Source organism: Sarcophilus harrisii, chromosome 5, assembly GCF_902635505.1.
Source record: "Sarcophilus harrisii chromosome 5, mSarHar1.11, whole genome shotgun sequence".
NCBI lineage: Eukaryota > Metazoa > Chordata > Mammalia > Dasyuromorphia > Dasyuridae > Sarcophilus > Sarcophilus harrisii.
This window is the reverse complement of record NC_045430.1, coordinates 74,144,189-74,160,063: the sequence shown is the minus strand read 5'-3', so window position 1 is coordinate 74,160,063 and position 15,875 is coordinate 74,144,189. Positions and strand designations below refer to the sequence as shown.

Below are 15,875 nucleotides of genomic sequence, written 5' to 3'. Positions count from 1 at the left end.
ATCCCTAGATTGTTATCAGATCAGCACATAGCTGCTTAAATACTCTCAAGTTGGGTGTATAATTCTCTTCTTTCTTTTTTTTCTTCCTTCTTCTTCCTTTTCTTTTTCCTCTAATTATTAATGGATGATTCCTCATCTGACAGTTTCTGTAGTCTTACTCCAACAATCTCTGTTAAACAAGCAGCTTCTTCAAAGCATACAGCATTATCCTCTTCAAGAATCTCATATGTCACTATACAGCAATCTTTTTCCTTCCCTTCTTCATATTTGATACTTGTCATAGTTTAAGGCCAATTCTTCTTGATTGTTCTTTTGAGAATTTTTGGTTCATGTCCTTTGATCATTAATTTATTGTGTTCCTTTTCTTAATTGCCAATTCCTCCACATCAGTGAGAATTGGAGTTTTTTTTTTTTTATTTGTTTGTTTGTTTTTAAAGAATTTCTCTATACTAGATTCTTCATGTTTTGTAAGATTAAATTATTAAGGTAAATCAAAAAGTGATTAGATTTGTTGGAAAACACTTGATGTTTGGATAATTGATGGGATCCCATCATGCCTCTTTGAATGCTTTATGATCTGTTTTCTGAACTTGTCTTTTAATTTCTTTCTGTCCATGTCATCTGTAATATGCATCAATGACAATTATTTTTGTTTCTCTTTATTTGAAGAGAAATCCTGAGGCTTATATCTTTCATTTTTTGTTTAGTGAATTTCTGGGTATCTTGATTCTTTTTTTTGCTTTTCCTTTCTTGAGCTATAATCTATAGTAACTAGTTTAAGTGAATTATACATACACAGTCTTCTTTCCCATCTTTCTTAATTTTAAATCTTTTTGTTTGTATTTCAAAGTTGCCAGATAGATCACAGTCTTACAACTCTTTGATAAATACACCCCATGTCAGAGTAGGCATCTGTCATTCCCATATTTTTAGCTGTGGTGGAGAAATCACAATCACATTCTCAGACAAACATGGTCTTAGCCAGCTGTTGACTTCTCAAATCAGTTTTTATCTTCTATAGCTCATGCTCTAAATAAGCAGAGTTTAAGTCCCTACAATATTTAGTTTCTTACCCAAAATTTAATATTTGGCAATTTTTAGATTCCTTGGGGAAGTGTCCTTTATGCCTATATGAATACTGTTAGTGGGTTATCTCCATTTTACATGATTCTCCTATACAAAGTCCTAGAAGATTGTCATTCTCTCTTGTTACTCATCATTCTAGCAAATAAGGCTGGCTTTGGTAGGGAGTGGGGAGTCCATAATTTTCTTCTTTATATCCCTTTTAGATTCTAAAAGCCTTCGTGTTCTACCTAATCTTTCCTTCTAAGACAAGTTCCTCATAACTCTCTTTCTTAGATTTGTTTTTTTTTTTTTTTTTTTTTTTTGTTTTTAAACCCCAAGTGTCTTTTTAATTTCTTTTACAGGCTTACAAGATAAATTCTCTTATGTTTAAGATCTTCCACTTCCTACCCCCATTGTAATCCCATTTATTTTCCTTTGTTTGAGAACATTTAAACTGAATTATTTCTTTCCTTTTAAAACATTTTTATATTAAAATGTGTATATACATAAATATTTTCAGATATGTGTAAAATTTTTTTACATTCATTTTTAAAACTTTGAATTCCAGATTCTCTCCCTTCCTCCTTCACTCTACCCATACCCCTCTCCCCATTGAGAAGGCACATGTGAAGTTATGCAAAGCATTTCCATAAAAGTCATATTGCTAAAGAAAACCTATCCCTCCCCCTCAAAAAAAAAAACCCAACCCTTAAGAATAGTGTTTTTCATCATTCTTCAGAGTAGTCTTAGATTATTGTTTTGCTGGGAATAGCAATTATCATTTCACAGCTTATCCTATAACATTATTATTACTTTATACATAGCACATTTCGTTTTGCATGAGCTTGTTGGAAGACTTTCCTAGGTTTTTCTGAGAGCATGTTGCTCATAATTTCCTATAGAATAGTAATATTCCATCATAATCACATACCACAGTTTATTTAGGCATTCCATAGTTGATGGGCATGCCCTCAGTTCCCAGTTCTTTGATCTGAGAAAAGAGTTACTGTAAATATTTTTGTATATATAGGTCCTTTTCTTTTATTTTTGTTTTTTAATCTCTTGGGATTTATGTTTAGTAGTGATTGTTAAGTCCAAAGGTATGTATGATTTCCTCACCCTTTAGATGTAGTTCATATCTACTGATCGTTTAACAATGGGGAATGGCTCTTATTTTTTATAAATTTGATTGAGTCCATATACATTTGAGAAAAGAGGCCTTGATCAGAGAAGCAAGATTACTTGCTTCAAAATTCTTTTCACAATTAGTATTGTTAACTGCTTTCTACCTTCCCTGTTTATTCTACTCTTTTCTTTTACCCCATCCCAAACTGGAGTATTTCTTAAACTTAAATTGGAAGTTTCTTCATCTAGTAATAAAGCATTCTAGTCCTTTCATTTTCTCTTCTATGAAGGGGGCCATCCTTGGCTTAAGGCAAATGTTAATACAAACATTTCACTGTCGGTGCAAATCACTGCCAGATACCTTCCATACTGATTGAAATTCTCAAACTTTTTTTTTTTTTTTTAAATTTCACTGCCAGTGGCATGTTTATACTTTGGCTTCTAAGTACTTGTTAAATCATTTGCAGTCATTTATTACCTCTTAATAACTTGACAGCCAGTCTAACCTCCATTGTCTCAACAACTTCATCATCATGCCCCATTATCTTTCTGTTTTCATTCTAACTACTTGTTTCAAATTTGTTTTAAAATTTTAAAATAACAATTTACTTTTATTTGCCTTTTCTTTGTTACCTTGCCTTGTCAATTACTACTTTCTCTTTTTTTATTCTCTTAAGAATCTCCTTCAGGTCCTTACTACTTAATCCTTTCATGACCCCTTTCTTCTTTCTCTCTTCTTTCTCTCTGTCCTTATCTTTTATATTGTCTGTGGATTCATCACTTATTGCAGCATGAACATTGTTTCTTTAGAGGCTGTGGTTGCTTCTCTACAAGAAGTCTCAAAGCTTTGTTTTCGTTGCCTTTAGTAACTCCAGAGGGTCAGTCTTCCTTGTTCCTTTGTCATTTTCTATCCTATAATTTCCTAACTTGTTGGGTACTTTTTCACTGTTTTCCCAAATGTTTCTTCTATTCTTTAAGGAAACATTTCTTTCTTGGTAAGCTAAAAAAGGGCATTCCTCTAGCCCTTTTACTTTTTCCTAGTAGAGAGACAAATCTGTATTTTTTATATTATTAACTTGGCAGTGGCAGAGTATCACCATAGTTCCATCTTCATTGTTTACCTGAAATTATACTCTCCCCTCTCCCCCAAAAATTTCAGAAAGGGAGCTTCTTAGATTTCTGTTGCTCTTGTTCTTGATTGCCACAGCCATCATAACTGTCTGAAACTTCTATTATTGTCTCTTGAGATGAATGAAGACAATAATAATAACTGACATTTATAAAATAACATGTGACCAAAAACTTTACTTATTTTATTTAAGCCGACTGATAGGTCTTTGGTAGGTTTTATTTTCTCCTTTTGTACATTAGAGGAAACTGAAACTCAGAGATGTCTAGTTACTTGTCTATAATCACAATTATGAAATGACCAAGGTGGTATTCAGACTACACCAGACAGTTTTTTATCCTCAGGAGCCAAGCCAACTTGTTGACTTATAGCTCGCTTATTGTTTTTACATAGATAAGAATTTGTTAAATAAATTATCAAGGATAGACTTTAAAAGGAAATCACCATCCTTTTTAGCTTGATGTCAACAAACTGAAGTCACCAAAATTTTATTAGACACTTGCCATGTGCCAGGCACAGTGCTAAGAATAGGTTTACAAAGAAAGGCAAAAGACAACCCCTAGCAGTCAAGGAACTCACAGGCTCATGTGGGAGACAATCTGCCAACAGCCATGTACAAGCAAGATATACAGGATAAATTGAAATAATTTCAGAAGATGCTGTCATTAAGTTGGGCCAGGAAAGCCTTCTTGCAGAAAGTGGGATTTTAGCTAAGACTTGAAAAAAGCCAGATGGCAAAGATGAGGAGGGAGAGAATTCCAGATATGGAAAATAACCAGAAAAATGCATGAAGTCCAGGATGTTTTGTGTGAGGAACAAGAAGTCTAGTGTTATTGGATTCTAGAGTACATGAAAGGGAGTAAAGATAAATAAGAGGTCAGGTTATGAAGGACTTGAAAAACCAAGCAGATGATTTTTGTTTTTGAAATATAGGTAGTATGTGGGATGTTTCTTCAGGATAGCTGAGTGAAAGATAGACTGGAGTGGGGAAAGATTTGAAATAGATGGATAAATCAGCAGGATATCGAAAGTTCAGGCTTGAAATGATGAAGTCCTGTAAGCAGACATGTACTCGGAAGTTAGAATCAACAGGATTTGGTCACAGATTGGATTGGGTATGAAGCAGGGGGGAGGTCAACAAGGAGTCAAGGATGACACCTAGGTTTTGAACCTGGGATACTGGGAAGATGGTAGTACTCTTGACAGTAATAGGGAAGTTATGAAAAAGGGAGGGCTTAAAGAGAAAGAAAGAATTCAGTTTTGGATATGTTAAATTTAAGAAGTCTTCACAATATCTACTTTGGGATCTCTAGTAGGGAGTTGGAGACATAAGACTGAAGGTCAGGAAATATGAATATACATAAAGGGAAGCTAGTATAACATTTTGTCTTATTGATTTGGGAAGTCGTTTAGCATCACTGGATCTCAGTTTTCTTAACCTGTAACATTATAATAGTGGACTAGATGACCTCTGAATTCCCTTCAAATTATAGTACTTGATCTTATCTAGTAAGATAACAGGCTAGTCATATGTGCCTCAGGTCTTTTTTTTTTTTTTTTTAAATCCTGGTTGGAGAATTGTATCCATCTTCTTTACCAATTAGCTTTCTCAGTCATTATCTAGCCACTTTCAGCTGGGTCCCCAAAAGTGCTGGAGTTCAAATTCACAGCTATATGCACTTAAACATTCCCATACGCATATAAATATATGCGTATGGGAATGTTTAACTTTGTATATGTCTTGTAGACCCTTTATATACTTTCAATCTTTCCTTTATTTTCTGCCTAATGGTTATTTGAATCATTTTTTCATGAAATTTGATATTTCTCTAATAGACTTTCTTAATTCTAGGCAAATGAAAAAAATCTCATGATGAATTCATTATACAAACTTCACGATCGATTGGCACAAGTAGCAGGTAATTGCTTGAAAATTCACATTGACATTAAAAGCTTTAAAAACTGATGTCATGTTGCATTAAAAGGAAACACTTTGAAGTTTTGTATTTACTTTTGTTGGATTAACCATTATTTTGGATTGTTTTTGTTTTATTTGTTGGTTTTACTACTTAGTGTACTGTTAATCTAGCTAAGTATGAAAAGAATTTTCATTTGTAGGGTGTCCATAGTAATTAATTCTTTGGCTATGACAACTTGTGAAACATAAAAATTTTGAGATGTTCCTCAATTCCTCTTGCTTCTGTAGCATAATGGTGGTGGTGATGTAGAAAACTGAACATGGGGTACCAAGGATTACTATTTTAGGGGTGTCTATCAATTTTAATTAACTTCATACTCAATGCAAGATTTCTCCCCAATAATCAGCATATTTACATATGAGGAGACTGAGCCACAGCAACATCAATATTATTGTGACAAGTAGGATAAAAGGAGGCTAACCAGAAGATAAAAGGAAGTTACAGTGTAACAGATTAATAACTCTCAGGTTCCTCTGAAGGGGGAAGCAAGAGACTTGAAGTTACTTTCTTCATATCCTCAAAGACAGCAAGAAATATAACTTTAAGGGATACTTGCTTGTTTTGACATGTTATGTTCACAATAAGCATAAACAGCAACTTGCAATGAAAACAACACCATTTGTTACAGAGGATAATGAAATAGAGAAAATACACATAGAATTTGACAAGTCAATGTAGACTACATGAACTCCTTGTTGAAAGTTGACATTGGGGGGGATACAGAAAAAAAAGAAAATTGGGACCAGTTTCCCCAATTTAATAATTTCTTCAAGAAGAGTCAAGCAACATCATCAAAGAAATGAAATTGACTATTTTGTTAACACAGTAGAAGAAATTAATGGGGCTTATCTCCAAGATCAGAGTAAAGGTTTTAAAAAAATGATAATAAAGTAAGGAAGGATAAAAATGAGAACAAGATAAGATAGCTTCAACCTCACATTTTCTGCCAATTCACTAAACCAGAAAGTTATCACTATTGCTCTTGATAATCACCAGTTTTTGCAAAAGTTTGCAAAAGGGTTGAAGTTGTTTCCAAAATAATGGAAGGCAAGAGAGCCTAGAAGTCATCTTAACTCTAAATATTTAATCTTGTTGACATCGAAAAGAAACAGCAGCCAAAGGTAACTCCACTTGGGAAGATAAACTCAATTGTAAAACACTTCAAAAGAAGAGGTGGTATTATCTTATGCAGCATTTAAAATCAGAACAAGTAAAGTCAATCTCTACCCTGATAATTAGTGAATAATGAAGCTATGAGTTTCTAAGAGCAGTGAATAGGAGTGAAAGGACAACAACAAAGAGACATAGGCAGTGAGACCATGTGATCCTTTCTGGAGTATTCTTATCAGTAACAATGGAGTGACCACATTTTTAACCTGATCTGCTGTAAAAGGAAACCGAAATGACACTCAAAGCCAGACAGAATGACTAGACCATACTCGGTGCTAAGGGCAGTAAATATTAAAAAGCATTTTACAAGATAATAACAAGAGAATAGAAAAAAGCATGAATAATATTCTTCCGAAAAGGCTGTGGAGAAACAGTAATTTATGATCTTTATACCTCTTTTCTTATTTTTGAAAATACTCTGAATATAGACTGAAGATATTCTGGATAACATTGGAGAAAGGAACTGACAGGCTTTCAGTACTGTAGATGGCATCTTTAGTCTCACAATTGACTGAAGGGTACATAGAATGCCAGCTCCTGGTGTATTTATTATTTGTTAATTACTAAAAGAGCATTTAGCTTAAGCAGATTACAGTCTGAAATGCTTTCATCTAAGAGTATTTCTTATATGTATCAAAATCATTTACAATTCCTTGATAAATGCAACCACAGATAACTTAATTAATTCTCTATTTAAGGAGGTGGAGGTTAGCAGGTAGAGATAGACAATTCACATGCTGCAATCAGCAATTCTGAAATAATAAATGATCTGAAGGAAGGCTTTCCTGGGCCATGGATAGAAAGGTTATTTGTGGAGAATCTAAGAGAGACTAGGGGTGGGAATTATTTAAGAAAGCATAAATTGTAATTTGCCCCAATAAGAGATGATCTTTATATTAGTGAGATCATGAATCTAGTACATATTTGTCTTTAAAGTCAGGAAGACCCAAGTTCAAGTCCAGCATCTAACACTGTGTGACTGGGCAAGTCATTAAACCACTTAGTGCCTCTTAACAGCTCTCATAAGGCTGTTCATTGCACAGCAAGTGCCCATCTGCTTTGGTCAAGGGAGTTTCTAGTGAAATCAAAGTTCTCATTCTTCTCCCTCCTTTCAAAAAAGAGGCCATTAAAATATTTTCTTGAAAAATGAATTCACATTTCCCCGTAATAACTGAACGTGAAGAAGAAAAAAAAATTCCCCTCAAAATATTAAATAGAGGATTACTTGTTTTTTGTCCTTTCTCTATCCTTCTTAGTGCCTTCTGGGTCCAGCGGCTAGGTATAGCTCAGGACAGCTGAATATGGCCTTGGATGGAGTGGGAGACCTTGGCATTTTAAAGCTAAGATTTTTTTTAACAGACACTGCCAATTAGTGATTAAGACTAGATAAGAAAATAGGTTAGATATCTTATCTATAGAAAAACAGATAATGGCCTTCCTTCCTCTTCCCCCCCCTCCCCCATAGTCACTCTATATATCCCTTTAGAAAAAAAATTTAGCCAGTAAACGGTAAATTATTTTGGCAGGTTTCAGCAGTCAAAATTGACATTCCTTTGGATAGAGTACCTGCAGGTAATGGTTATGTGAAACAGAGAGAAGGAAAAGGAAAAGAGAAGAAAAGAAGTTATTTATATATTCTGAAGTGTACTGAATACATGCAAGCTGTAAATTCTTAAGTAATTAATTGTGTCACTCTCCTTTTCCCCACTCTTTGTCAACCCCCCCCCCCCAATTTTAAGATTTCAGTGCCTCCCTATTACCTATGAGACTTCACATAAATTTCCTTTAGCAGGCTAGCTTTTCATAAATTTGATCTTAATCTTTCCACTGTACTTGCACATCTCTTCTTTGTACAACTGATTTTCTATAATGCAAAAATTTAAGGAGAACTTTTTTTAGGTTGGTCTTTAATCTTTCAGTGAGAAGAAAGATACTATTTATCTTATGTAGGAATTGAAGAGGAGAGATTGGGGAAGCAGAGGAAAGATTTAATAAGCTCTTCCCAACTAGTAGCTGTGCTTCCCTATTAGTAGGAAAGAAAAAAAAAAACCCCAATAAAAATAACTTTGGTTTATATGGCACATTATTTTAAATTACACTGATAACTTAGCTATTCTCGACAAAATTGAAATCCTTCCAAATGTTAACACCTAGAAATATTAAATTAAAGAAGATGAAATGTAATTTGGACATGTGGAAGACTCTAATGTATTATTTAAGACTGTCTAAATTTGGAGAAATTTTTTACCATATTGCCTACAAATTTTTCATGCCTAGCAACTTTTAAAAATCATGTACTAAAATTTTTAGAAAGTGTAACCTTCAGTTCCACCTTGATGAAATTACAGATCTTTGAAGTAGAGAAGTGTACATTAAAACTTTTTGTAAAAATGCACTTAACTATTTGACCAATAGGGGGAGCTTGAGGAGACATGACTTTTTAATCTGGTCATGGGAAAAATATTTGGTTCTCTACACTTTTCTCTACCTCTCCTCTCCCCATTATTTATCATGGGAGTTATAGGGCAAATCCTATAGAGCTTAGTATGTAACCATGTTATATTATTGCCTGAAAATACATTATGAAAGGTAATGTCTGGATCAAGGGAGGATAGTAGTCTCAGTTGTAATATTTCTTGGTCAGACCATAATATGACTTATTAAAATGACATTGAGAAACAATTCAAGTTGCTTAGTATGACAAGGATACTTGCTATTATGTTAATGAGATTGATTGAATGGCTTCTTAATGTGTGAAAGCAAAGATTTAAGGGAGTGAGATTGCTGACTTCATTTAGATGAAGGAATGTTATTTGGTGGAATGATAACTGTGGCAGAGAGACTACTAATACTAGCTCCAAAGAAAGACAACCAGAATCAATTGGTTAGAATTTGTTATATAGAGGCAAACAATTATATAATTTATGATGAATGGATGTTTTAATTCCGCAGACATTTCTTTGCCTCTTCTCTTTTGAATCTAAGATTTGTTAATAAGGGCCTGATTTGACAAAGTGAGCCAGGGGGAAAAGGTATAATTACATAGAAATTTGTGCAGCTTTGGCTTCTTTTACTAGTATACCTTATTTTCATTCCCTTTTCTTCTCTTTCTGGCTTATCTATCTGAAATAATTCCTACTAGTCAGATTTTCATTGAATGAGTCTCTCCTTTGTATGGTGAAAGAAATCCTGTCTTGACCCTTGCCTTCCTCTTCTTCTCCCCCTTCTCTGAGTCTCTGTCTGCCCCATGGCTTCTTTGCCTAAACTATAATCTTCCTAGTGAGCCCATTATAATCCTATAATATGCCAAGGCCATCTCTGAATTGGATATTAATGTAGATGAGTAATAGATTAGAATAGCATGAATTCATTATACCTGTCTTAATTTTTCAATAGGAAATGTTGTAAACATAGTATATCTTGATTTGAAAAAAACATTTGAAAATTTTTTACAGTAACGGATGATGACTTAAAAAGAATAGGTAAATGAATTGTATCTGACAAACTAATATCTAATGTCTTAGTTAAGGCATTGATATCATTTGGATGGTAGTCTTCCACAAATGTTTTTGGCACCAGAACGCCAATTTTTTTTTCTTGTCAGTTATTGAATAATGGCACGTTTTACTAATTTTATGATGGCACAAAGTTGGAAAAGAAAGCTAATACATTGGTTAAGAGAATCAAGGTCCACAAAGCTTGCTACTTAACATTCCAGATGGCTTCTTGATCCCAATGATGCCAGTATTCTTTTCATTAGAGAAGACCTTAGCCTATTGACACTTAATACCATACTGTTCTTGTTCATGTCTTTATGGAAAGACATCCATCACAGAGGACTTTCTTAATGTGCATGGAGTCCTTGGACTATTTTCATATTTTGTGAAGAGTAGACTACTACTCTGGCTGTCCACTTAGTATCACACAGTCTGACTATATATAATAGAATTTACTGGTTTAGTCAGTGTCTTTTAATATATTTTAGATTGTTTATGCTCCCAAAGTCATTGTTGATAATATGCTCTAATCTCTTTATAACCAGTGCTCATCTTTAAATCACATACAATTTTGAGTCTTCTGATATTGTTACATGATATTCAGCTACATAACCTTAACAGGAAAAATTAGTCCCTAATAAATAGTCAAAGGAGAAGAACAGTTTTAAAAAAAAAGAACTAAAAGCTTCTGAACCATATGAAGAAAAATTCTCCAAATCACTAATAATCAGAGGAATAAAAATCAAAATAAGTTTTCACTTCATATCGAGAAAATTGGCAAAGATATCCAGTGTTGAAGAAGTATGGGAGAAGGCACAATAATATAGCATTGATGGAATTGTGAAAAGATCCAATAATTAGATAAAACAACTTGGGCTTATGCTATAAGAATGATTAAATGGTTCATTCTCTTTGATGTAGGAATCCTGCTAGAACATATATGTTCCCCAAGACCAAAGATAGGGCAAGGTCTTAGATATATCAGAATATTCACAGCAGCACTTTTTGTTTTAGAAAAAATTATTTTAGGATTATTGGAAAGTGCTTCTCAGTTTCCCAGTTAAGATTCAATTCAGCTTGCTTTGATGTCTTGAAATATTAGATGACCATCTACCTGCATGTTGAATTGAGGAGTATGCATTTTTCAATAAACTGGTTATTTTATTTCAGAATTACTTAAATTGATAATTAATTAATGTCATTTGAATCTTCAGTCTCACTGAAGAGTCCTTATAGAATTCCTAATGCATTTGATATTGCTCACCCATAAATGAAAGCTAGGGAGCCTCTTTTTTTTGGACACTACAAGGGCCTTTTCCATGATATTTTCTGCATGAGTTAATACTTGCTACCAAAAAGGCTATTAAGCATTATTTTTCTTCATGGTTGCATTTATCATTTGCTCTTGTCTGACTACAACATATATGGGAGATGTTTGGATGAAAGAGAACTTTTTGTTTCTGTTTTGTTTTGCCAGGTAATCTGGGGTTAAGTGACTTACTACTCACAGGGTCTTATAGCTAATAAGTGTCAAGTATCTGAGACCAGATTTGAACTTCTTACTTCAGGGCTGGTGTTATTTCCCCCTGCCACCTAGCTGCCCTTGAAAGATAAAGGCTAATTTATATTATAGGTTTAAATTAAATGCTTTTGATAGACAATTGACAAACCTAGTATGTTCTCTCTCTATGTCAGCCGTTGTGTCTGAAGATATGGTTTTCAATAGAAATAAATTTTACCTCTACCTTATGTGTTACTCAAGGGTACTTGTTATGTGCACAGACTATTTGTATAGAGATTTTCTTTCCTTAACATAACTCATGCTCTTCTTCTCTTGTTAAAGGTAGTGATATGGGCAGGAGCAAGAGATCTAAGTGCCAGTCATTAATTTGTTCACTTAACTACTATGTGTCTACTATGTTTTTGTTTTTAACCTCTAATAGACTAAGCTACTACATGATACAGTTGCTGGAAAAGCATTTAAAGATTTACATAGATGAAGCATTATTAGGGGTTACTATTTTAAAGTGTGCAGTGGGATTTAATGTTCATCTCTTAAAAATAATTGTTATATAAAAAGATTATTTATTAAATGAAAAATGAAGACAAGCAATTATCTAATTGATTCTGGAACATGTTTCTATGGAAAATTATGGTTTCTTCTCAGTATTTTTAAGCTTTAAGTATTTTTCACAGAAAGTATTAAACAACATTATAGTCTTCTATATCATTGCTGTTATAAGGCCATTTAATACCCAAATTTTATATGTAAATGCTTTTGTATTGTTTGCTTTTTATGAAATTTTGATTTAAATAAAATATTAATGTTTCCAGGAGATCATGAATGTGGCAGTTCTATCCAGAGGAGGCTTTCTGTCCAGGAGGCAGCTGCATATTTAAAAGTAAGCAGTCAATTTTAATTTTAATAGTCATGGCTTTTGTCTAGCAGTTAGTTGTGTTTAAGTTGTTGTGAACTTGATTACTCTTGTGTTGCTAAAAAAAATTTAAATGATATATAATGATCTATACTTACATTCCAGCAATGGTATGAACAATTTAGAAATTTAAATGAGATTCTGACAAATCTAACCATCACTAATTAAAATCAGGATGGATAATATTGGGGAAACCTGCCATCTGAAGCTTGTCAGAGTCATAAAATCTTAACAGGAGTTGCAGATTAGGCTATTTAATCCTTTCTTTACCTTTGGAGAGTTTTTGAATGATGGTAAAGGAAAAAGTTTCAGCATATATCAATTGATTATCAAAGGTTATGAGCTTTTTAACATTTAAAAGTTTTTAATTTTATGCAGACAAATGGTCTACTGTTTTTCACTATTGACTTCTGAATATTTTTAGTTAATTTTTTTTTTCTTATGCAGTTAGGAAATTGTGATTTCTGTTTTAGGAAAATTCAGACCTCCTTCCCTCTTTTTGATTTATTCTGCTTAGCTAAAATATTATTTTAACTTTGTTTTTTAATCTCTTATAATTTGTTATAATTTATTATATTTTTATTATTAACATTGGGAATTTGATTAATTTGACCAAGATTTTTGTGCTTACTAAAATGTGTTATTTGTAAAAATATATATGTAATTGAAAAGCCAGCAAATGTATATATGTACCTGAAAGAGAAGTTTGTGACTTCCATTCTTTGTCCTGATGGTTTGCTTTATAAATGTTAATCCTTAGTTAATTAGAAAGTTTTATCTGTCAGTACACTGGTCAACTGAGATGTTACTATACTTAATCATAATATTCATTGCATTATTAATTTACCTTATTAGGAACCCGTTTCTTTGGGAAAAGAAATAAGGACTAATAAGTCAGGTTTTGATTTTTTTAAATTTTTTAATTGGTATTAATTGGTATTAATTTTAATTGGTATTAATTTTTTAATGGTAACGTTAGAACAAGAGTAGGCAGCATAAGATGACCCTGATCAAATCTTAAGTCAGTGTTGGTTTCATGTACTTCATATCGGATTTTTATTCGTTATTCCTTTTTCTCTTTTTCTTTCCTTTTTCTCCTTTTGAATTCCACCTGCTTTTTTTCTGCCTCCTCTCCTTTTTCCCTCTTATGTACATATAAGAAGACCCAGTTAAGCAAAGTTAAAGTTAATAGAGAATCTAGCCTCAAAACCAAGAAGACTTGAGTTCAGGTTGTGCAAACTTGGGCAACTGGCTTCACCTTTCAGGACTCTTGGCTACTGTAAAATTATAAATTGTTGAATTTAAAGATCTGCATTGGCAGAAAGAGTTTCTGTACCAGGGAGTGTAAAGTATGGGCTAGCTTCCTGGGGAGCTTCAGGGTCAGCCAGATTCAGGATAAATCAAAGTCCTTGGTCTGTAGGGGGAGAAGTGAGGGAGGCAGGGAAGCTGCCATGAGGCTTGCCAAAGATGTCTCCTGGATTCTGGAGTCCAGAAGTCATCAACCTCTCTTCTCCTCACCCTGCTACCAAGTGACTCTCCCTCTGTCCTCCAATCCTTGTCTGCATTATCTTAACACCAAACATTCAGCATATACCCATGGTGAAGAGAGCCGTCATCCAAATATTATTGACCATAGATTCTCCTCAATTTGATTCTAAATAAACTAGATATTGAGTAAAATGACATTTTGGGGACTAAGCTTAAATTTTTTCTGACAGTCCAACTATTTTTTTTTTTTTTTTTTTTTTGGCATCCATAGTTGGTTTAACGTTACAGTAGCAATTCATGACATAATATCGGAATTATCAGCATTATTCCTTTTTGTATTACACTGTTGTAAGAATTTCCAATATTGTATTCTTACTACCTTCAGTGTTGGTACTTTTAATATTATTAAACTTCAATGGCATTCTAATGAAGCAGTAAAGCTTATTTGCAGATGTTTGGAAAATAGAATTAGCCTCAGTTTTCAAATATTTTCATGGCTTTCATTAATTCAGCTAAAGCTTCTATGTACCAGGTACTTTGTATCTGCAGAGAAAATAAAAACATCAATATCCTTGTTGTCATAAACTATTCATGTAAAAACACAAAATATTCACATGTATTTTGCCTACATTAACTTTATATTTAGAGAAATTTATTTTGGTTTAGTAGAATCTTGATAGATAATTTTTATAAAAGATGAACATGGAGTCGATACAGTTATTTCCTGAAGAATAAATGAATTCAAATATTAATAGGATCCCAACTTATTCCTGAATATTTTGTCTGGATTTAAAGACCTAACTTCAAGTCTCAGAACTTCTGTTTATTGCCCATGTTAATCATGGGAAAGTTACTGAACATTTTTAGCCCTCACTTTATTGATTTCTTGGATCCCTTTCTGTTCTCAATCTGATTCTAGAAATTATTGAATGTTTTTTGAAGCATAAGTCATTGAAACAGATATTTACAATCTTATTAGAGTATATTTAAACCTTTTCAATTTAAGCTAGGCTTTATTCATTGAATGAACTGCCTTTCCACATACACAGATGATTTTAGAACATAAAAAAAGAAGTTGAGAATCTTTACATGTACAAGATTTCAAACTTGACCCACTATGTTTGAAACCCTAGGTGTAAAGATTTTAAATGTCACGTTTTAATACGGTTGCAATAAAGCCTTAGTAGAGTTGGCATAAGAGTGAAGTAAAGCCATGTAAGGTCTGCAGCTAGATGGAATTTTAGAGATCTTTTATTCTAGCTCTCTCAAATTACAAATGAGGAAACTGTGGTCCAAAGTGGTTAATGGCTTGCCCAAGGTTTGCAGAGGTGGAATATGACCTTAGATCCTGTGACTTCAGGTCTAGGCTTCTTTACAGAAAGTGCTCTCCCATGAGAGAGGCTGTTTTTTAAATAGTTGCATTGTTTGTAGACTTGGAGGTAGACTTGTTGTGAGCTGCAGCTTAATCATATCCATGAATTGAGTCACTTGTCCATGGTGTATGTGTGTGTGTGTTTACATGTGCATTGCACACTCATTTGTTTTATCTTTTCTTCAATTTCTATCTTTCCCTTTGCTTTGGAAAACATTCACATTTTTTAGATATACAAAAACTAAGTAAAGATGTTTTATAAGAAAAAATAAATAGTATAAATAATCTTTACTTATATATCCCCACAGATTTTGTATGGGAAGTTATGGTCCCTCTAGTGGACCTTATTAGTGTTACATATTATTTTATTCAAAATAATCATCCTAACATTAAAAACAAGTATTCCAAATATTCATTTTGTAATTTGATTGCTCTGGAATCTTCATTTTTCCATAGAAAATGAGTTATGATTAACTACCCAGAGGGGCTTTAAACATTTTTAAACCTGTAACATAACTTTAGTTCATTTTGTTTGTCATGAAAATTAATAGAAAATCAAAGTGTTATATCTGCTATATTAGCTGAATTATGTAATAAATAGACTTTTTATATGTT

The 15,875-nt window shown here is 33.0% G+C and overlaps 1 protein-coding gene across 2 annotated transcripts in view; it reads left to right on the top strand.

Moving 5' to 3' along the window:
- The window catches only part of LEMD3 (LEM domain containing 3), a 74,277-nt gene that overhangs the window by 38,462 nt on the left and 19,940 nt on the right, over nt 1-15,875 (top strand). For both annotated transcript variants that reach the window (XM_012550463.3, XM_031940882.1), the window contains exons 3-4: nt 5,172-5,238; nt 12,300-12,367. In XM_012550463.3, the coding sequence (XP_012405917.2) occupies nt 5,172-5,238; nt 12,300-12,367 (135 nt within the window). The remainder of the gene's footprint in view (nt 1-5,171; nt 5,239-12,299; nt 12,368-15,875) is intronic.